This window comes from Stegostoma tigrinum, chromosome 38 (assembly GCF_030684315.1).
Source record: "Stegostoma tigrinum isolate sSteTig4 chromosome 38, sSteTig4.hap1, whole genome shotgun sequence".
Lineage (NCBI taxonomy): Eukaryota > Metazoa > Chordata > Chondrichthyes > Orectolobiformes > Stegostomatidae > Stegostoma > Stegostoma tigrinum.
In genome coordinates, this window is record NC_081391.1 from 4,189,774 (window position 1) to 4,214,100 (window position 24,327).

Here is a 24,327-nt window from a genome sequence, read left to right on the forward strand (position 1 = left end):
TGTGGAACCATAGTTTAAGGAGGAGCCAGAAAAGGTGAGAATATTTCCATTTGTGGAACCACAGTGAGCTTTGCTCTTTGTGAGCACTCACTCAATTGTTTTGTCTCCACTGTCTACCTATCATTTCTCACTCATATTGTATCTCTTGTGTTTTTTCCAAAATGAACTGTTTACGTATGGAGAGGTCCATCACAGACATGGGCATTTACTTGTACACTGGCATCATTATGGCGTCTTATTGTAACATACTGTTGTTGCAACAACTTACACAATATCTTTTTTCTCCTTTTTAGTTTTACACTTTTTTTTTACAGCTATCATATTCTCACCATTGAGCTGTTTTATAGTTTGTTCTTGTCTGTGGTCAGTGCTTTCCTAGGTCTTAATGGAAAGCTAGGATTCGCTTTCATGCGCAACTAAGATCAAGAACTCACCATTTGGATCAACTGTAAGCCACACCCCGCTTTGCTATGTGTTGGCCACCAACAGACATGCTTTTCTAAATCATCACTAATGAGCAGCAAGCTATGCTGCCCACATCATTACCTTAACTTTCATTGTCTACAGCGAGGGTAAGTTAATCAGTGCTGTTCCTGATTCAAATATTATGTTACAAGCTGCTTGATGTAATTGAGAGGATCGTTGGAAACTGACATCCAAAGTTGATGGACTGGAAAATGGCTGCTGACCCAGAACTCCAATCTGTGCCACAATGGTTGCATTGTTATGGACAGATTACCTCTCCAATTATCTCCCACATGGAGGAGTGCCATTGGGACCATTATCTGAAATGTTGAAGATTTGGGTGATTTAGAGAATTGCCTGAATAATATAAAATAGAAATTTATCTAAGATAATAACATTGCTGTAGTGATTGGACATAATGTTGTATTCTAAATTTAAATGGTTTTGTTCCTTCAGCGTTGTTGTCACCATAACCCCAGAGGCCTTCCAACAACATCTCACGGCAGTTGATAATTGTTGAAACCTTTTGCGTATGCAATCCTGTATGTTGATTGAGGGCTCTTGCACTTGGAGGATGCCCACTTTCCTTGAAGGTGTTGCCACAATTTGCAACGGTCTAAGGGATTCTCCTCAAATACATTTCTAGACTGACAAGAGTCGGTGTGTTCCCTTAAAGGTGCTGTTTTTTCTTCTGCTTTACCAGAATCTACCTGAATAAAGTTGTGGAATTTTGAGGGCAGGTTTGTGCTGTAGATTACTGAGAATTTGAATGAAATGAACCAAGCTTGTTTTCCTTGGGATTCCTTGACAATCAGTGTGAGAAGTTCCTCACCCCAACTATGAGGGTTCACGCAGCACAAAGGAAAGGGCTTGTTGTACTGCACCACGACACCCATTCTCCAGTTCAATCCTTTTCCAAAAGCTCATTGCTCATTTCATAATTATCCATTTATCTTTGACTTGTTTTGACAAACATATACTTGAAACGTAAATGTAAATAAACATTTAATAAGTACAATGGCTGTGTAGTTCTGAATTTAAATCTTAGTTTTGCTGTTTTAATTCAGGATATTGAAGGTTTCTTGTTGGCTGCCGATATTCATAAGAAAAAGAAGAAATTACACCATTTAATGGGCGAAGAATTCTACTATGGAGGTATTTGCTGAAGTTATTTCTGACATAAATTTTTCTCTGTGATCTCTCTCTCCTTTGGTTAAAGTCAAGGCACTAGAAAAGGTGTGAAAAATATTTACAGTGCTAATATTGACTAACTATGAGGAAAAGTTGAACGGGTTGAGGCTCCTTATTCTAGAAAAGACTGCAAGATGACTTGTGAATAGAATTCGTTTAAAATGACAAAGGGTTTGATAATGTAGAGATGATGTTTCCACTTGTTAGCAGTCTGAGTTCTATTTCTGTACTGAAGTTTGTGCCAGCAATATTTTTGCCATTGAAGATGCTGGTTGTATGGCATCATCTGTTGGTAGGCTGCTGGATATTGATGATTCCTTCCAAGGAACTAAAAAGAAATTTAAAAATAACATAAAGAAGGTCAAGGTGTTTATCTTCAAGTTTCCTTGGGCTCTTTTGCCTCTGGTTACACACCTCTTTAACATTGGGAATTTTTTCTCCTATCTTGCAGCCTATCAAAACCCTTCCATAATTATGAACACCTCCAGTAAATCTCCCCTTAGCCTTCTCAGCTTGAAAGAAGATAATCTCAGCTTCTCCTATCACAAAATCCCATAAACCCTTTCTCAGGTATGAGTCTTTCTGTTTGAAAATGAATTATCATGCTCTTTTTGATAATTATATGTATTTTTTATAACCATGCTGCTTGACAGCTGGAGCATTTTCTGGGATTGGGCACGCTCGGTTCAGACTTAGCGATGGAGCATGAGAAAATCAACAGCTGTGGTTGCTAGAACCTTCCATGTGGAGCGACAACTTGAGGGATGACTTGATAATGATCTTTAAGATTATAGAAGGCTTTGATAAGGAGTATGTTCCCATCTGCAGTCAAAGTCAGAATTAAGAGTCACCAGTAAATTCAATAGGAAATGCAAGAGCACCTTCTTTACTGAGAGAACATGGGCCTTAATACCCAGTGCAATAGTTGAGGCAAATAATGTAGATACATGTCAGAAAAGGCGAGATAAATACATATTTATTTATCATGATGGTTCAATGAAAATGAATGGAAGGAGGTTTATGAGGAACATAAACACTGGCATGTACCTGTTGGTACAAGTGACATATTTCTGTGTTGTAAACACTGCATAACCATTGAGGTGTCATTGGGTATAGTACAAATAGTTAAATGAGCTTTGTTCCAAATGGAACTGGTGATGCTTTGGATGGAGGCAGGGGTGCTAGAGTTGGCCATCAACAAGAGGTTCAATGCTGACTATTGTACAGGCATCAGGAAAAGGCAGATTTCACCTTGATCTGTATTCAACATTGAAATGAATTTGTGACCACACAGATGGGTGACCAGTGCTGGTGGAGCCAGTATCCTAAAATGAGCTGGTGTTTTCAGAACAGCAGTGAGGAAGCTGTTTGGAGTTGGAGGGGAGAAAAGTGGGAAGAAACCATTGTTCTCATTCGCATTGAGTGATCATCGCCGAATCTTTCTGGCTGAAGAACTCTTTCAAAATAGAAATATAATCATGGACACTTCTGTATCTGAAATAATTTTTTTTAAAAATGCAAAGAATTTAGGCATTGCTGGCTTGGCCAGTATTTGTTGTCCTGTATTATTGCTGCAAAATTCTGGGTGTAAGTAATATTTTTTTAAATAATGCTTGAGAGCATATGAATATATGCTGACTGATACCAGTGAGATATGTGTGCCTCCTTCTTACTGCTGAGTTGATCCTTGGCGGGAGCCCAGATACGGCACTGTGTAAAGGGAGCTGGAGCACGGAGTAATAGTCAATGGAGAGAGTATTTAGAGAGAAGGGGAAGAGCCTGGAGTTTGGGGTGGGGTGTAGGGGGTGGAGATGCGGCTGGTGTTGCTGGAAGGAGGAATCGGATGCACTCTGCCAGATCGCAACTCCTAATGAATGGCATTGTCGTACTTTTGACGTAGAGGCAGGCCTGGAACCTTTCAAACCTGTAAGGGTGGGGGGGGGCGCTTACTTTTCAAAAGTTGGCAGTGATCAACAGACTGTAACTTTGAGAATCATTAGTCTGCAGCATAGAAATGGACCCTTTGACCCAACTAGTCATTGCCATTATTCATGATTTACCCAAGCTTCCTGTCATTCTGCTTCATTTAACTCCACCAGCATGATCGCCCAGTCTTTTCTTCATTTCCTCAGCTATCTCCCCTTACAAAGCATTGATGCTGTTCACCTTAACTGCTCCTTGAGGTAGCAAGTTTCATAGTTTAATTGAGATGTATAAAATGCTAAATATGATTGACAAGGTAGACATAAGATGTTTCCTCTGGTGGGCCAATCGAGAAATGCGAATTCATAGTTTTACCTCACTCACAGGGTCATGAATTTGTAGAATTCAACATCTAGAGTGTGGTAGATGCCAGGACATTGAGTAAATTTAAGGAGTACAGATTTTTAATCAGTAACTGTTTGAAGAGTCATGGAACAAGCAGGAGAGTGGAGTTGAGGCCAAGGTGAGATCGGCCGTGGTTGTATTGAATGGCAGGGCAGAGCTTTTCCTGCTTCTAGTTCTGATGTTCTTAATTGCTGTCTGGGAAAATTAGTTTCTCCTGAAATCACAGTTGGATTTATTAGTATTTTCCCTGCGTCTGTACTCTCCAGTTTTGAACTCCCCACACAAGTGGGATCATCTCTATGTTCGTCCTACTGAATCCCTTCATAATTTTGAAGTCTACTTTCAGGCCATCCTGCAGTCTTCTCTTTTCTGGAGAACAAAGCCCAGCATGTTCAGCGTTCCTATGTTTCTGTGAAGTTGCGTTGCAAAGCCATTCACTGTGTTTTATCTTTCCTGTACAAATGTAGAACTGTCACCTATGGAACCTGTGAAAAAGAAGAAAAAGTCTGAGGGTCATCAGGTTGACACTGCCATGGGTCTCCTCAAGGCCATCACTTCACCCATATCAACAGTTTCAAAACCTTCCAAGAAACCTGAGAAATCACTTTCTGCTTTTAGCTCAGCATCCTATCCTCCCTTATACTCTGAGATCAGGAAGGAACACAAGAAAAAGGCCAGCAGTGCAGAGCATGAGGAAACCCCTGAAGAAGGGGACTTCCATAAGGCGAAAAAAATGAAGCCAATTTTTGTAAATACAGACACAGTGACGGTGCGTGAGGCGGAAGGTTTAAAAATGAAGCTCCTCCTCTCGCCTAAGGACAAATCGGGCACAGATGATGAAGCATTCAACTTTGCCACGTCATCCAGCCTCAAGAAATCATCAAAAAAGATGAGCAGGGAACAGGATCATGCCACGTTCCACTCCGCCATCGAGGCCCAAAGCCTGCCAAAAACTGTTGTTCGCAAAAAGCACAAGTCAGAATCCCGAGCCAGCGAGAGCTTTGACTCTGAGACTCGTTTCTACAGTGAAGTCCGTGCTGGCAACCTCTCCGAGTGTGACCTCTCGGGCTTAGACGCACTGGATACGGCATCATCTTCTGGTGGGGAGCTAGAGGCGGGAGAATTGGTCATCGATGACTCCTTCCGTGAAATGAAAAAGAAGAAGAAGAAAGATAAGAAGAGCAAAAAAAAGAAGGACAAGGAGAAACACCGAGAGAAGAAACACTCCAAGTCAAAGAAGATGCATGCCCATTCCCCGGCAAAGATTTTAGCAACCACCAAGTGCTGCTTCCCGACACAGTCGGCTGTTAGCACACCTTATGCAATTAATGTGCCCCCACCTTCCATATTCCACGTGGAAGGACAGAGTGAAAAAAAGAAGAAAAAGGAAGAAAAAGATAAAGAAAAAGTTGAGAAACCAGAAAAGGTGAGGTTGTTCTGAACCTATTGCAGGAAATTTCACTTGACTTAAAATTGTAAATTATAGGAATTAAATTGAAGGTAACAGTTTGGTCTGTTGTGTTGCTCTTATAGGAGCAATTTCTTGTCCCAAAACCAAACCCCCTCAAAATATTCCCAAGATAGTCTAGACCCTAATGTTTTCTTATTTTAAAGGTAAATTTAAGGTGTGGCATTCCAGATGCAATTTGATTGGTCAAATATAGTTTAAATACAACAAAAGAAAGTAGAAATTGGAATAATTTAATTGTTGCTAAACGTAACGGGGTAATAGGTCCAGTAACTACTACTAAGTAACTGTTCCAATTTAGGAACACCCCATAAACACATTCTTGGCAAAAAGCGAACTTAGAAAATACATTTCCTTCTACTAGAGCTACATATGAGACAGAGAGCCCCTAGCTCTTGGTAGTAACTAAGACAGGGACAAAGATAGCTTCCACTTGAGTAAGACCCCAGCAACAACTGCTGAAAACTGAAAATTGTGGTTCTATGAAAGCTTGACCATAGAACATAGAACAGTACAGCACAGTACAGGCCCTTTGGCCCACAATGTTGTGCCGAACTTTTATCCTAATCCTAAGGGCTATCTGACCTCCACCCCTACCTTACACTATCATCAGTATGCCTATCTAGTAGCTGCTTAAATGCCCCTAATGAGGTCAACTCCACTACCCTCTCCGGCAACGCATTCCACGCCCCTACCACACTCTGAGTAAAGAACCTACCTCCCCGATATCTACTTCCACTCACTTTAAAACTATGCCCCCTCATCATCGCTACCTCCACTCTAATGGCTGTCCACTCTATCAAGTCACCTCTCATCCTTTGTCGTTTTAAAGAGAAAAGCCCGAGCGCTGTCAACCTTTCTTTGTAAGACCTTCCCTCCATTCCAGGCAACATCCTGATAAATCTCCTCTGCACCTTTTTCCACTGCTTCCACATCTTTCCAATAATGAGGCGACCAGAACTGGACACAACACAATACTCTTGATGTGGCCGAACAAGGGTTTTGTATAGCTGGAGCATTACTTGACAGCTCGTGAACTCAATCCCTCTATTAATGAAAACTAACATACCATATGCTGTCTCAACAAGTCTATCCACCTGGGTGGCAGCTTTTAGGGAACTGTGAACATGAACCCCAAGATCCCTCGGCTCCACCACACTGCCAAGAATCTTTCCATTAACCCTGTATTTTACTTTCAAGTTTGTCCTTCCAAAATTAAATCACCTCACAGTTTTCAGGGTTAAACTTCATCTGTCACATCTCAGTGCAGTTCTGCATCCTATCAATGCCCCTTTGTAACCTAGAACAGCCCTCCGCACTGTCCACCAATGTGACCCAGCTTCGTATTGTCCACAAGCTTGCAAATCCACGCCTTCATCCAAATCATTTACAAAAATCACAAATAGAAGAGAACCCAGAACAGATCCCTGTGGTACATCACTCTTAACTGAGCACCATGTTGAATATTTTCTGTCCACTACCACCCTTTGTCTTCTAAGGGTCAGCCAATTCTGAATCCAATCTGCCACGTTTTCCCCCGTCCAGTGCCTCCATACCTTCTGCGTGCAGCCATTGTGGCTGCTTCTATTGTTCCAAGTATTTTCTAAAAAAAATCAAGGCCTCTCAAGTTGTTTACTCGAGTGGCCCTGGTAAATTACTCCATACCTCTGCCTTAAAACCTCCCTTCAAAAAAAGCAGGACAAAATAACCTCTTAAAGCTGTAGTTTCGTCACAGTTGCGACTGTCAAATTAGAAGTGATTACATACAGGGAAAGGAAGATCAGTGTTTAGAGCTTTAGATTTTAGCTTTCAGTATTTAGATAGTGCCTTTCATAACCTCAGGGTGTCCCAGAATGCGTTATGCCAATCTCAATTATGTACTTTTGAAGTTTAGCCACTGTTGTAATGTAGGAGGTAGTAGTCATCTCAGTGGTACTGTGCTGTGTACTAATCAATGTACTCAGATAAAATGCAATCTGCCACAGAAAAGCTCATGAGGGATCTAATTTGCAATCTTTGAACAATTCAAAGGGATCTTTTATTCTGCCTGTAATTAATTGTTCATCTTTGTAAGTACAGCAAGCCCATTCTAGTCATGTTCCCACAGGTGTGATGACTTGAGAAACTTTGCTGCAGCAACCGTATGAAACTTGAGCAGTAAATGTTGATTTAATTGCAATGCTGAGCCATTAAAATTTTCAGAGGAGGAAGCCTAACTTAGAGCAAAGATTACTACGTGACTGCTTTTATTTGTAGTTTTTCTTGTCCTTTTGGTGAACATAGGTGCATTAGACATAACAAGTTGTAGAGCGGGACGAACACAGCAGGCTGCTTGGCCTGCTGTGTTCATCCAGCTCTACACCTTGTTATCTCGGATTCTCCAGCATCTGCAGTTCCTATCACCTGTGATAAGTGCGTTATGTTTTTGTCTAAGACATGGAAGAAACCCAAAATTACTTGAACTTTAAAATTTGAGACAGAGTTGTGGCTAATCTAAACAAATGTAAGCTTTCTCTCCACAGATGCTGCCAGAGCTGCTGAGGTTTTCCAGCAGTTTCTGTTTTTGCTGTGGAGAATTTACCATAGTAAGGCAAAACAGGGCTTAAGTTTCAGAAGGTGGTTGCCTTGCTGTGCCAATAGTGCCGGAAACAATTTAGAAAGCAAGGTAGAAATGGTCAAGGTAGCAATGTTCGGAATAAATCATCTCTAGTAAGTTTGAAGCGTTGGTTTTCTGTGAAGAGAATCATTCTGGACAAAATTATAATGTGAGAAATATACGTAGATATAAGGATAATGTTTCCGTTATTGCATTGATCAGCATGGTTTCTTCTGTCCATTAGTGCAGAGTCTGTCTGGTTTTATTTTTATGACCATTTTATTTACATTAAAGATTTCAAAAATGTGACTTTTAAATGTTGGGATTTAAAAATAAATCATTTTCACATGTTTTAATGGACATTTTAGGGAAATGTGTCTAAAAAAGATAATGGGCTGAGATGCATCTTGCACCAGTTCCTGGAAGGCTGCTTGTCTGATCAACATCCTTGGGCAAGCCTTTTAAAAATAACTTATTTGTCTGTGAAGTGGTTTCAGTGTTATGAAGGCATAAAAAGTGCTGAATAATTGCAGTTTTGTTCCTTCTCAGATGAAAATCAAAGTCGTCACCATAATTCTTTAACTGTCAATTCCTTCTAGCAACCCTGATCTCCAAACCCCATCCTGCCCAGCATCTGACCTGGAATGAAGTAGATTATTCCCAACCTTGACAAACTGAGTTTCTGACCTTTTCTCCTTCCTGATACAAAGACCATTTGCTTCCACTTCACAACAACCAACCCTCCCTTCTTTGGTCCTGCTGCTGCGTCCATATCATGCCAATGTCTTACTGACTTGATTACTCTAATACTTCATTTGCCAGTCTCCAATCTTTTATTCTTCATGAATTTAAGCTCACCAAATCAAAACTGTTTGTATCTTCTCTCTCACAAAATCATGCTCTGTTATACAATGAGGTGCAATAACTAAACTACACTGCGTTCACATCATCGATGGCCTCAGTCATTCCCGTATCTTCTACCTTCCACCAGGACTACAAACTCCCCCACTCTTCACAGGAAAGGAGGCACATTTGCAGTGGGGGTTGTAGGGAAGCTGTGGCTGCAAAATTGGTGATGTGCTGGGGAAAGAGCAGAGGCGATGGAAAAGGGGAAGGTGTAGACACTCAGGGTGATGAAGGTTTACCAAGTATTCAGTTAGGAAAACCTTTTCTGTGTAAAGTACAGCTGACAGTTGCTGAAGAAAAAGACGTTACTGAAGCACTTATTTGGACAATTACAAGAATGTCAAATTTCAACTGATCGCAGTTCATGTTACAGGAGGAGAAGGTGCTGATTGGTTGGCAAGTTGACCCTAATTGACAAAGGCGGACTCTCCCAGAGGAAACAGTGGGGAATCTTCAGCTCTCAATGGTCCTGGGTAACTCAAAAAAAAAATGCAAAGCTTGAACAAATTTCTTTTTCCAAAGAATGTGTTCCTGCATATGAATGTACATCACTTCTAGCAAATATAAATGAGCCACCTTAGGCATGTTACTGATTTGCCAACCAATCAGCACTGTTTTTTGTTTGTAATTTGAGTTGTTATTTTGGTTTGAATTTGGCATTCTTGCATTTATCCTGATAAGTATGAGAAAAGATTTTGGCAACAATCTCTTTTCAGCACTATTATTGAGTACAAACGATGCAACAATGTAGGCTTTTTGGGTCCAGGCAGGTTGACTTTAGATATCACCAATCTTTATTTTTGTCTGATGTTTGTTGACTTGTGCATTTCTAAAGAATTTGGTGTTATCTTCTCTTTCATTCCTGGGTGGCTAGTTATTCCTAATAGATAATTTTATAGTGGCTAAAGACGCTGGTGGTTTTATCGTGAAGAAAATATGTTACATTGTGCAGGGTTCAGTACCTTTGTTTTTATGATTTTGATTGGTACAGTTTTGATTAAGCAGTTCCTTTTATGTAGTGCATTTAATATAGGCAAGTTTTACAGGAATGTTATCAAATAAAATTCTACACCACATCATGAGATTTTGGGATTTTGGGACCAAAAGCCTGGTCACAAGTGGATTTTAAAGGGCAAAGTGAAGACAGACTTGGGAGAGAATTTCGGGGTGTTGACTTTCGGAAACTGGACCCATGATTGTGTATCAATGTTGGAGTGTGTTTATAGGTGCTTGAATCAACGAAGATACTCAATTGCCACACTAACATCCTTCATGAAGTTGGCTGTGGGTGGTGGATATTTCTTTATTACTGTTATTACTACCTATTCCTTGTGATTCATAATGGCATGTCTGTCCAGCAGGATGCAGGACATACTCAGTAGTTCTGGCAGCATCTCAGACCTGCTGAGTATTTCCAGTATTTTCTGTGTTCCTTTCAGATACTGAGTTTACAGTGTCTTGTTATTTTATTTGGATTCAAAGTCTGTTCCATCAGTGGGATCCGAAAAATAGGCTGCTAACAATTGATTTGATTTGATTTATTATGTTTACTCTTTCGTACAATCTGAGCTGCAACACGGGTGCAATAGCAAATTTACTTTTTTTTGAAAAGATCTGCCAATGGATACCTACATTATAATGATCCTAAAACATGTTGGGACTGTGAATGAAACTTTACTCTATATTTAACAATATAGTAACTGACCTAGGAGTATTTGATGCTGAAATGGTCAGTTCAAGAAACGAAAGTTGTGAGTTAAGGGGTGACATTCTAGAGGTTTATAAAATTGAGAGATATAGATAAAGTGATTGGCAGAACTCCTAGGGTGGGGCCAGTCCAAAACCGTGGGGTATAGGTTTAAGGTGAGAGAATAAAGATTTCAAGGGATCTGAGGGGCAGCTTTTCCCACACTCTTATGGAATGAGCCACCAGAGAAAGTAGTAGAGGCAGGTACACTTACAACATTTAAAATACATTTGGACAGGTACATGAATACGAAAGTTCTGGCAGGATACAGGCAAAATGCAGGCAAATGGGACTAGTTTAGTTTGGGACACCTGGTCGACATGGATGAGTTGAACTAAAATTGTCCGTTTCTGTGCTATATGACTGACTGTATGTATCATTGTGTAATGCTGTTATCCTTCAATGTGCTTGTCACAGAGGATCATTGAAATGAATCGATTAGGAAAAAAACATAATTAACCTGTCCGCATGTTGGAATTTATTGTTGCACAGCAGCAGTTATATGGCTTGATGCTGGAACAGGTACCAAGGTGATTGGGAGTCACTTTTGCAATTATATTTTTATGCATTTTTTACAGAAAAAGAAGAACATGTCTGCTTATCAGCTGTTTTGCAAGGAGTACAGGATTAATATTGTTGCTGAACATCCAGGAATAGGTGAAAGTTTCTTTTTGCATATACATGTCTCCAGTCTGTTTGTTTAGGATGAAGGACTGTCATTCTTGAGTATTTGTGCCTGATGTTGAAAACAGCAGAAATTGGGATAGGTACTTGGGACAGAATGGGGAAAGTGGGAATCATGGCCAGCCAGTGGAGAGGTTTGCACGTATGCACGATGATGTTAAAAATCAGCAAGTGTGTAGTTTACTTTGCCTCCAAGACATATGGTACAAATTTCCATTTGTAGGTTACTGAGAGAGACTACAGAAAATCATATTACTGCAGGTACTAGTGAAACACGAGAAAAATCCTGCCTGTGTAAAGACACCCCCCAGCACCCCCATATCTACTTAATGTAAAATTTGCAAACAATTTATGCATAAGTCAATTTTCTTTCGAATTTGGGAGAGTTGCTTGCTACCCATTGGGAATAAAATAATAATTTGTCAGCATAGGGATCAGATACTTAGAAAGTTGTGAATGTGAGCTTACTTAGCACCTTACAGCATGCAGTGCAGCATATTGCTAATGTTGGATCCTAGCTCAAGAAACATTTGCCTTGGATTTAATGTCAGAATTGAGGTTTCAAGAGAGTAGGGAAAGACTGTTTGGGACTAAAAGGATTTAATTTAAGGTCAACAACCAAAGGTGAGGGTGGGATCATTTTGTTTTGACTGGGGAGTTGCTGGTAACAACAGAAAACTTTGTAGAAGGGCATTGAGGAAAGGCAGGGGATTGAGATAAGTGGCTTTTTTTCCCAGAAAACTGACATGCATGTGATGTGTTGAATGACCGCCTTCTGTGCTGATTTGTGTTATAATTATGTAAATGGATACTTCATTTTCTGTTTAGGGTATCTCCAAATTGAATGCATTAAGGTGTGGAGGATATTAAATGGAATGCTACTGAATTGATTTCGAAAGGTAGTTTGTGAAAAGCCAGACAAAGTTTCCGTCCAACATGATTATGCACTGACGAGGCATGTTATAAATGAAATTGTAGCTAGCATCACATTCCTATTTGTGTCTCATTAAAACAACAGACTGCTTGCTTAATGCTGCACTTTATACTGAATCTGTTGAATAACTCTAAATTGAAATGGATGGTTTACTGATCTGGAAACAAAGACCAGAATTTGGGCCATAAAATTAAACTTTGAAAAAAAAGACAGCTAAGACCATGATGCAAAACTCTGATTACAGACATTTCGACTTTGTTACTTCATTTAATGGCATTGGAGCATCCCGAGTTGAGAATTGGTACACTACAGTGAACTTGATCATCAATCCTACACCGCAATAAATCAGCAAGGCAGTGTCTGCTCAATTATGTCATTACAATTAAATGTAAGTTGGAATCATTGCTGATCATTGTCTTTATCACAGATTTTGGTGAGCTTAGCAAAAAGTTAGCTGAAGTCTGGAAACAACTTCCTGACAAGGAGAAACAGGTAAGCATTGTCCACTCCAATATCATGTTCATCAGACCAGCCTTTAGGAAACCAGCCTTTAGGAACACTCCTGTTATAAACTAAGTCTGTTACTTTGCATGCAGCTTGGGTAATGTTCACACGGATCTAATCAAACCAAGCTGTACAATGCAAGGTTTAGTCCAGAAATGGATGCCCCATATGTAAACTTGAAGCTAAAAGGAGTTAATGTTTTGTAGTACCATTATTAAAAGAAGGAATATGTATTCATATAGTTTCTTTGACATCCTCCGAAAGCCGAAGAATTTTGCAACCAACCTCTTATGTTTGAAGTGTATTTGATCATTTCACAAATATGTGATATGAGCTAAAGGAGAGCTACATCTGACATATTGCAGAACGAACAAATGGTGTCAGATACCTATATAACAGTTGAAAAATGCTTTCCTTAAATTAACCAGTCAAACTTAACTGATATCGTGGCCTAGTTAGTTTGAAGCCTGAGGCTGACGTTGCCAAAGAAAGATATGCTTCATTATTATCTTAAGAGGGAACGATATTAGCCAATATGTAGGGAGGACTTTTTGTTTTTCTTCAAATTCTGTTAATAGATTTTTGGCCTAGTATCATAACAATGAAATTCTGTTTTTAATGCTCTGGTATATGGGCCAGATTACATTCTTAAGTCCTAGAGTGCCTTGATTTCAACCTTCTGCCCAGTAATGCTGTTTCTCGACCTACTGGGAATGTTTTAACTCAGTGAAAGTCTATTCGCTTATCTTAAATATTAAGAAGCAAATGGATTTCCCCCTTCTCTCCATTGAAGAAGCACTTAATGACCTGTCGAGCCCAGACATTAACAGTTTCAATCATGAACCTGCACCTAACTTCTATTGTGTGATATTTCAGCTGTCACAGCAAAGCTTCAGTACTGAAGTACGTTCACTTAGGCATGATCAGTTGATTTGGCTGTAAACTAGATTAACTCTTTGATGCTGTGCAAAATGACACGTTTTGTTTATGAAAGTATTTATGGAAGCCTGTCGATATCTGAACTGTTCCATATCAGTGTTGCACCATCTGAGCCTCCCCTCACTCTTAGCTCACCTTCTCAATGTAATATTCCATTCTTTTCTCCCTTGTGTACTTACTAAATTCCCCTTAAATTTTCTTCACCTCAGTCACTCCTTGTTCCATATTTTAACCACTTTCAGGTTGGGGAAATCTCTCCTAAATGCCTTATTGGAATTATGATGTTTTATATTAATAAAAGCTGATTTTGTTCTCCTTGACAGAGAAATATTTATCCTTTGAAACCGTATTAGGTCAATGCTCTGTCTTCGCTACAAGACAATTTAGACAGATGGCACGATTTTCTACAATCATTATTTTGTGGGGAATAGATAGGAGCAGGAGTAGACGATGTGGTTCGTTGGGCCTGCTGTGCCATTTATAGCATCATGGTTAATCTGTATCCATCCTTTTTCCCTAAGGCTATAAATTGAGTAGAAAAATTGAACACAATCAAAAGGCCCTAGATTGTTTACGAGGTCATATTGAAAACAGTGCCTGACGTGCTTGAGGTTGATAAATTCTTGAGGCAAGTGAATCAAAATTTATCGGGAATATGGAATTCCAAACACTGACCAATCAGCTATGATCTTATTGAATGGCTGAGCAGGCTCAAAAGGCTGATAGCCTTTGACGACAGAGGATGACTAAGCATTCTGTGACAAGTATCTCAGCACCAGACTACCTAAAGCCTGTCTGCCACCTACAAAGTACAAGTGATGGAATTGGTTCCATTTACCTGGAGAGGCAGCTCCATCAGCACTCCAACAAGCTTGATACCATCAAAACCAAAGTAAACCAGCTTGAATGATGCCCTTTGCAGTCTTTTAAATATTTGCTGTATCCAACATTGTCAACGCCCCCCCCCCCCCCCCCCTCCCGCAATGGGTCAAGAAGGCAGCTCACCACAATGCTGTGGAGCTGCCTGTGTAGGACATGGGGTGGGCAAGGTCAGAAGACATCAGGTTATAGCCCACCAGATTTATTTGAAATCACAAACTTTCATAGTGTTGCCCATTTGTCAGGTGAAATAAGAGAGAGGCAGAGAAATCAAAAGATCATATGTATAGTATGAGTGGACAGGTCATTTAATAGGTCTTTGCAGGTGAGCAGAAGTGTCAACAACTGAATAACAAATGAAGCGATGACCTGTAGTCTGATTAAATGAGGCAGAGAGATATGAAAAATTAAAAATAAGGTGCTGGAGACAAACCAAAACTGTACAAACTAATTAAGATAGAGACATCATAACAAGTTATCAATGTTTCAAAATAGGACAGTAGGGGAGGTTTTACAAATATAGAACACTGTGGTGGGGTCAGAAGTGCGGCACTTCTCTAGCTTCCACCCTAAACATATTAAAGAAGCCGTTCACTACATACAAGCCCTGTACATACGCAGGATCTGCTCAGGTGAGGAGGAACACATTGAACACCTAAAGATTTTGAAGGATGCCCTCATAAGAATGGGATACAATGCTCAATTCATTGACCGCCAGTTCTGGTGTACCACAGCGATGAAGCACACCAATCTCCAGAAGACAGATAGGGGATATGACCAGTAACATACCTTTCGTTGTCCACTAATTCCCTGAAGCAGAGAAACTACGCTATGTTTTTCGCAGCCTTCAACATGTCATCGATGACAACAAGCATCTTGCCAAGATCATCCCTGTGCCTCCACTTCGCGCCTTCAAAGAACTGCCAAACCTTAAGCAGACCATCATTCACAGCAAACTACTCAGCTTTCAGGACAACATCGACCATAACGCCACACAACTCTGCCAGCCAAGACAACTGCAACAGAACTTGCCAGATCTTCGATATGGACACTACCATCATGCATGGGAATGCCATCTATTACGTACACGGCAGATACTCATGTGAATCAGCCAGTGTTGATTATCTCATACACTGAAGGCATGGATGCCACGAAGCATGGTACATTGGTGAGACCATGCAGTTGCTACAACAACTAATGAATGGACACCGTGCAACAATCGCCAGACAGGAATGTTCCCTCCCTGTTCAGGAACACTTCAACGGTCAAGGACATTCAGCCTCCGATCTTCAGGTGAGCACCCTCTAAGGTGACCTTTTGAGACACAACAATACAGAATTGCTGAGCAGAGACTGATGGCCAACATTCTGTATCCATGAAGATGGTCTCAACCGTGATCTTGGGCTCACGTTGTGCTACATGTGACCCCATCACACTTCTATAGCTGTAAAATCTTCCTGTTTTAACACCGTCGCCATGATAAATTGTTACGATCTCTCTACCTTAATTAGTTTGTACGGTTTTGGATTACTTATCACTTTGCTTAGACCCTTCCCATGGACTCTTATACCTATCATGTTATTCCAGTCATGTCTCTCTAGCATCACCTTCCTTTTCAATTTTTTGTAATTATCTCTCTGCCTCACTTAATCAGATTACAGGTCATCCCTTCACTTGTTATTCAGCTGTTGACATTTTACTCACACCGTCTGACACTCTTTCTTACCTGCAAAGACCTAATATTCGGCCTGTCCACTCATGCCATTTGTATGATTTTTAACCTCTCTGCACATTGATCACTCTGCCTATAAATTTTGTGCTTCTCTCTCACTTCACCTGACAAAGGGGCAATGCTCTGAAAGCTTGTGTTTACAAATAAACCCATTGGACTATAACCTGGTATCATGTGATTTCTGATCTTGTCCACCCCAATCCAACACCGGTACCTCCACATCATTAAATTCTTGGACAGAGCACAGAAAATAAAATCAATAAATTGTTACCAGGCATGTGAAAGTTAGATCACTTGTGGAGACAGAAGAAACTGAGGATAAAGGGAGATTTAATCAAGGTGTCAAAACTATGAAAAGTTTTGACATAGTAAATAAGGAGTAATTACTTCTTCAGGTAGGGGGATCTGGGGATAAGACCATGATCCTATGAAAGGGCAGATCATGTTTTAGGGCCACATCAGCACTTAATTCTCTTATTTCTTATGTTGATATATTTTGGTTCTAACTGATCAATGTCAGCACTGGAATATCACTTCTACAATCTGTAACATTCCTGGTTTGAAGTTGGAATTTTAAAAACCCATTCAAAACTTTAACTAATGCAGATGTGTGGATTGTACGTCACTGTGATTGGCAAACATAATGTTAGTTTGATTGTTAGTAAGAGTAAGACTGTGCATACCTGAGCTGCATTTGCAAAATCCAAAACGGACCCCAATGTTTGATATGATTCAGATAAAGCACCACTTGTTGAACAATCTGAATATTTATTGTTGTGTCTGGGCAACAGTGGGAATACCAGGACAACAAAATGTGAGGCTGGACGAACACAGCAGGCCAAGCAGCATCTCAGGACCACAAAAGCTGACGTTTCGGGCCTAGACCCTTAATCAGAGAGGGGGATGGGGTGAGGGTTCTGGAATAAATAGGGAGAGAGGGGGAGGCGGACCGAAGATGGAGAGAAAAGAAGATAGGTGGAGAGAGTATAGGTGGGGATGTAGGGAGGGGATAGGTCAGTCCAGGGAAGACGGACAGGTCAAGGATGTGGGATGAGGTTAGTAGGTGGATGGGGGTGCGGCTTGGGGTGGGAGGAAGGGATGGGTGGGAGGAAGAACCGGTTAGGGAGGCAGAGACAGGTTGGACTGGTTTTGGGATGCAGTGGGTGGAGAGGAAGAGTGGGAATACCAGTGTTCTTTTTTTGGCTCAACCCTATTTCCCCTTAAACTGATTGGCTGTCAAGGTTATTTTGGAAGATAATTAAGAATCAACCATAACGCTGTGGGTCTGGAGACTCTGGATCACTGGTCCAGTTATGTTCCCACAATGTAAAACATCGGGAAAGGTGGCACTTGAATCCCAGACCACATGGTGCCAAGGCAGGGACAGAATCACTGCAGTTTTTTTTATCAACCTGTTCACTGATATTATTACACGCCTCTAGAGCAGGTAGAACTTAAACCTGGGCTCAGAGGTAGAGACACCACCACTGTGTTGCATTGGCTCCACTAGTGAATGCTAACAGCTACACCAACAGCCATTTTAAAATAATTAGCCAAGCTTGTAATGTGACTTATTTAAAATTGCCAGGAGTGATGTATGTACATAAGTAGGACCAGTCCTGTGCAAAGAATAAGGAAATATATTCAAGCTTTTTTTTTCTAAAATTATCTGAACTTGAGAAGTCTGTACCTCCCCTTGCATTCTCCATAGCACTGTCTCGGCCAATTAGAGTCAACATGCCAACCAATCAGCACCCTTCCTCTGTTATTGTGGCCATTTGAAATTTGACATTCTTGCATTTGTCCTGATGAGTGCAACCTCTCAACTTTGGCAATAAAGACAGTAAGTGCTGGAGAAATTCTGCATGTTTGGCAATATCTGTGAAGAGTGAAACTGAGTTAATGTTTTGAGTCCAATATGACTCTTTGAATAAAAAAATCAAAATATTGATATCATGTCTCTCTTTTTGACAATATTCACGTAATCCATATTTGCAACAAGAAGTGCCAATAATGTTCAGCACAGTACCAAAGCATTTTTAGTTTCAAGCAATATCAGCACAATAGCCAACTTTGCTTTAGCCTCTGTGTGAATATTATCAAACTAGACTTGGAAGTATAGGACCAATGCACCACTCCTTTGTAAATTTGTCTTCCACATTTAGCAAGAGGAGAAAAATTCCATTGTGTTTTTCTTGTTGATTTTTGAATTCTTTTTTCCTGTGTTCTTTGCTTTGCTCAGGAGATGACATAGCTGCAAGGGTGGGGGAGGGAGATTACAGTTTTCTAACAGTTATAGTCTATGGCTTGACAGAGCACCTAGTCTTTTCACGTTCGTTAATTTTTGTTTGCTCATACTCTTGATTATTGAGCACTGGCTTTTCTGGTGGCATTGCCAGGTATGTGATGAGAGAGTTTCTTCAAAGAAGTTGTTAAATTTTGGGAGTTTGTGATCATAGTTACCTAATGGCAGTCAAACACTTGTTAAGTAACTTTGTTTATTGAGCTAATTTATTAAGCAGCACTTAGATAAAATACATTAGTTAATTAGACAAAGAAATATACGATCTGTGAAAGATGAGAATGGTAGGTTTAGGTTTATTAGGTTTAATAATTGACTACAGAGTAACGGATTCCCTAGGAAACAGTGATCATGTCATAGAATTGAATATTCAGTTTGAGAGGGAGAAACTTGGATTGGAAACAATTATATTTACTGAAATAAAGAGAATTACAAGAAAGTTGGAGTATAAAGGCAGGGATGCCTGTACAACACTATCAGGTGCTGGTGAGACCATATCTGGAGTACTGAACAGTTTGAGTTTTGGTCCCCTTATTAAAGGATTGATATTATTTGATTGGAGGCAGTTCAGACAATTTTTACTAGGATGATTCCCAATATGGAGGGATTTTCTTTTTATTAAAGGTTGAACAGGTTGGAACTCTACTCAGTGGATTTGAGAAAAATGAGAGTTGAACTCATTGAAATGTATAGGATTCTTAAGGAGCTTGATGGAGTGAATGCTGAGAGGATGTTTCCTCTCATGGGAAGAGTCCTGGTACAGAGAACACAGTCTCAAAATAAAGGGGTGCCAATTGAAGACTGAGATTTGGAGGAATTTCTTTTAAGAGGATTGGGAGTCTTTGGAACTCCTTGCCTCAGATCTGTAGGACAGTGTCTGTGTATATTTAAGTCTCTCTCTCTCTCTCTCGCTCTCTCTCTCTCTACTTGCATGCCCTTATTTTGCCTCTGTCTGTCTCTCTCAGTCTCTCTCTCACACACACACACACACACACACACACACACACACACACACACGTTACGAGGAAGGGCAGGAAAGTGGATGCAGAGAATGTCAAATTAGTGATGATGTTGAGGCGCTGAATAGCCTACTCCTGTTCCTATTTCTTATGAACTTGCGGTCCTTTCAATCCCAAAGCTGTCCTGTGGAATGGAGAAGCAGAGGTAGTGGACTGCAATGGAGCCAAAGGATGTGCATTCCTGAACTTTTGCAGACTTTGATAGGAGCAATCTTAGTTCTCTTCTCAAACTCCTGATCTTCTCCCAGAAGGTGCTGGCTTGTTCCCTTGGAACATTTCTCACTCTTAGTTCCCACCTACTATGAGGTACTTTATCTCAGGATTTGGCAATCTGTGTTATCTATCACTTGTGTGAACCCTTGTGACCAATTACTATAGCAGTTACTTATGACTTCAGGATGACTGTTGTTCCTCATCAAACACCATTTGAAGGCTAGTTGTCATGCCTTCTAAGACAAGGCATCATCATCTCCCGGATACTGTACTAAAATAATTGAATTTTAATGGGGGATCCCCAGTTTTCAAGAATGTCGACACTTCCCTAATGGTGGGTTTTGCAAAGACTTATTTAAAGCTATCGCTAATCACGAGAACTGATTTTAAATTTAACTAATTGCAGGGATGTGAGATTTTCCTTGTTATTGTAGGTCTGGAAGCAGAAGTGCCAATACTTGCAGCACAAGCAGAATAAAGCTGAGGCCATGACAGTGAAGAGGAAACTGACTGATCTGTTGGAAGAGACAGCTACTAAACAGAAAGGTATTCTCAACAGACAATAATTATATATGAATAATGACACAAACAGGAACAGATCCAGTGTCTGATCTAGCCTATTGCCCCACAAATACAATCCCGCTAGGTACACTACTCACCCCAGCTGGAAGCCTGGTAACTTCGTGGGAAGATGATAAAACAGATCAAATCCCAAACCAATTAGACAGGAACAATCTGGGGAAATCGCCCTGGCCCCACCCTCTTTTAATGATCAGCATTCTGTGCACCACTTATCTCTTTCCAAGTCTTTAAAAAATTAATTCAAGAAATGAGTGTTGCTATCTTGGTTAGCATCTATTGCCCATCCTTAATTGCCCTTGAGAAAGTGGCAGCAAACTGTCTTTTTGAACTGCTGAAGTCCATGTTGTACACAGAGCTGTTAGAGAGGGGAGTTCAGGATTTTAACCCAATGGCAGTGAAGAAATGACACTAAACTTTCACATCAGGATGGTGCGTGGCTTGGAAGGGAATTTGCGGTTGGTGTTCCCATATACTGCTGTACTCATCTTTCTAGGTGGTAGGAAGTTGAGGGTTGAGAAGCTGCTTTCTAAGGAGCCTTGGTGAGGTGTTGCAGTGCATCTAGTAGTTGATACACACTGCTTCTGAGAATCAGGTGATTTCTTCCAGCCAGAACAGTCCCGTCCTCACTTGAGGAATTTCTGAGCTCCTTTCTCTGAGTGATGGGCGAATTAAAAAAAAAAAACCCTTAATATCTCATCTAGATCTGGGCTTGCGTCATCTGAGGGTATGACCCATGCTCTTCCCTAAACTATTTAATGGAGGCAAACTGTCAACTTGAACACACACTCTTCATCTTATAAAGCTCAATCAAATTGCTCCTGAGTCTATTCTTCTCCAAAATGTGCAGTGCCAGCTCTTGGCTTATATAGGTAACTGAGATTCTTAAGAGTGGATCTAGTGACCTTCCTCTACACCCTTGCAGAAGTCTCAATAACATTGACCTTATGAAGACAGCAAACTTGGCCATAGTGTTCCAACTTAGGCTTGCGAAGGAGGAACCCTTATGCACTGTTTGATAGTCAGTTGTCCTATAAATGCATCCAACTCTCTAGTGATCAGTTGGACGGAGCTTTGGGTTGTCCCTATCTGGAGAACTGCCTTCAGGACACCTTGGGAAAGATATTTACCCTATGCCAGGTGGTGGATATGTTACACTTTATCAGAAGGGCACCAGAGCTGGATGGTCTTAATAATGAGACCATAACTTGATGTATTTCTGGAACTTACCAGGTTTCAATTAGATCAAATTGAAGTATAGCGTAGATCTTGAGAAACTGTTTTCTCTGTTAGAGGAGTCCAGAATAAGGTTGCATCATCTTGCGATTAGACCAAGACCATTTGGAATAAAATCCAGAAACATTTTTTCAAAGAAAAGCTAGTGAAAATCTGAAACTTGATCTCCCAAAAAGCTGTAGATGCTGGAGGCCATTCAAAAAGTTCAGTACTCAATTTGTCTTGCTAAACAAAAATCTACCAATGTGGATAAACGGAGTTGAGGTACAGACAACCATGATTTAACAGAAGACTGGCACAGGTTCAAGAGCTGAATGGTGAGATCCGAAGAAGAGAGGAATTTCCTGAACGACTTATTCCCTAAGATGTTCTTGAATTTTTAAACATGCTCTTTCCACCTCTTTTCAATGGCTTCAGTGATTTTGGGTTGGCAGATGTGTATGTTATGAACAAAAGGTGTTGGAATTGTGAGAGACAGTCTGGATAGACCAGAGGACCCTTTGTGGAACCTGTCTGTCACTGTTGCTATGAACCAATCCTATGATTTCCTCTTTTCTTAATCTCTCCGTATTTCAGGCAGACAAAATTCTTCATCTCTGTCCAGTATGGCAACATCACACAAGAAATCATCACATTTACTAGGTTTAGGAGGAAGCAGTCACTCCTCATCCCCCATTAAAATGCCAGAGGTTGATCCGATTGATGTCGCAGCCCACTTGCAGCTTCTGGGTGAATCATTGAGTCTCATAGGTCACCGATTGCAAGAAACTGAGGTGAGATGTTGATGGTAATCTAGCACAAAGGAATTTTGAACTATTCTTTAAAACCTTAATAAATACGGGAGGAAAATTAACTGCAAGATAAATTTGAGTTATTTTACGCAAAGATAAAAGGGATTTTCCACACTACACCCATGTGATTTCCTTAAACATTGGCCCAGAACACCAAATTTAAATAGAAATTTTAATTTTGCCTTGTATTTTGTTACCATGGCTATCTTTAAGGGTTAAAAATGGTCTCCTGCCTGAGTGAAATTACAATGATGTAAACTCCCTCATTCTCGAAGTACCCGACTTCAATGTTTTTTAAGTGGAAGCTAGATAGAGCTGAGGCAGAAAGGAATAGGAGGATATGCTGATGCAGTCAGATGGAAACTGTAAAGTTCGTCATCAAACTTAATGCCAGGAAGCTTTCTCTGGCTTTATCATTGGAAGAAGCCTTGAGTTGCTGACTGAGAGAAGGGAACAGATAGGATGTGTCTATGAGGCTATCTGAAACCTGCTATTGCAGTCAAGGGAGTGTTACTACATATCTGACAGTTCAAAAAGAAAACTTTTGTTTAAAACCATATTGCTTGGAAATGTGACATGTCATTATCCTCATCCCCAGTAAAAACACTTCAATGGTGTTGACCAAATGCAGAGTCATATCTCAAACTATGTTCACCTTAAATCTGTGTACACTTCCCAGCGCTGGTCACTGGATAACAATTGGGAGCTGGCACTGAGAACATTTATTCAGTTCAATAATTTTGAAACCATTGTAGTTTTTCCCAGCTCTGCTGTCATAAGGATTAATCCCTGGAAATCAAATCTGGGACCTTCCTGGTCCTAGAGGCTCAATGATGCATGTTATTTGAAACTCAGGGATGACTTTTTTTTTGAAAAGTTAAAGCTAGAACTATGTCGAACTGAATCATACTTTTGCCTTTGAATTAAGAGAATGGATAAACCAAAATGTCTCATTCTTTTCCTAGGGGATGGTGGCAGTGTCTGGGAGTCTCTCTGTCCTGTTGGATTCCATCATCTGTGCACTTGGTCCCTTAACTTGCCTTACTGCGCAGGTTGATTGTCTCAATGGCTGTCCAAAAGAAGTCCTGGTAAAGTATTTCCCTTCCCACCTTGCTCCAATTTGCCATCAAAATTAATACATTGCATTCTTCCAAGGAGATTTGATAATGTGCAAATCGTTCTATGAGTCAGCAAAGCTGAGGTTGTCTCTCTCCACCCGGTCAAGACTTCTGGTAGCAGGTGAACTAAGACACTGCTTGCTGCTGTAGAATTTAACCTAATGTTTATGAATCAGGATTGTCCCAAATTCTCACTTCTGAATGGACCTTTCAAATTTAATTTTGACCTTGCTTTTTGTGCACCTATTCTGCAGCCGTAACATTGTATTTGTTGTTCTGTTCTGATACCATAATGCACTTTGCATGGTATGATCTGCCTGTACAGCATGCAAAACAATTTTTCACTGTACCCATGAGACGATAATAAGTCAAAGCAAATCTTTCTAAAAGTGCCAAAGCTTTTCATCATGCACACATCAGGACAAATGCATGAATAACAGATTTCAGTTGTCGCTCCCTTTCGAACTTATTCCTCCTTGTGTTTGCCCTGATGAGTGCAGGATGACAGATTTTGATTTTTTTTGTTGCAACAGTACTAAGTCCTGGTGTTACCAAGTGAATGTGAGACTCTTTCTGTTATCATATTGATAGAAATTGTTTTTTAATGGCAGATAGACTGACAGCTAGAAGATACAGATTCAAGGTACCTGGGAAACAAAGCCGAGGAATGAGGAGTTTTTTTGTCAAAACTGTGCA

The 24,327-nt window shown here is 40.3% G+C and overlaps 1 protein-coding gene across 7 annotated transcripts in view; it reads left to right on the forward strand.

Moving 5' to 3' along the window:
- Positions 1-24,327, forward strand: part of hmgxb4a (HMG box domain containing 4a) — a 43,707-nt gene that overhangs the window by 12,237 nt on the left and 7,143 nt on the right. For 6 of the 7 annotated variants that reach the window (XM_048521135.2, XM_048521138.2, XM_048521134.2 and 3 more), the window contains 7 exons: positions 1,533-1,620; positions 4,452-5,410; positions 11,280-11,358; positions 12,747-12,811; positions 20,342-20,453; positions 22,299-22,495; positions 23,479-23,601. In XM_048521135.2, coding sequence (XP_048377092.1) covers positions 1,533-1,620; positions 4,452-5,410; positions 11,280-11,358; positions 12,747-12,811; positions 20,342-20,453; positions 22,299-22,495; positions 23,479-23,601 — 1,623 coding nt within the window. Of the gene's footprint in view, positions 1-1,532; positions 1,621-2,110; positions 2,227-4,451; positions 5,411-11,279; positions 11,359-12,746; positions 12,812-20,341; positions 20,454-22,298; positions 22,496-23,478; positions 23,602-24,327 lie in introns of those variants that run through there. The other variant, XM_048521139.2, reaches the window with a different exon arrangement.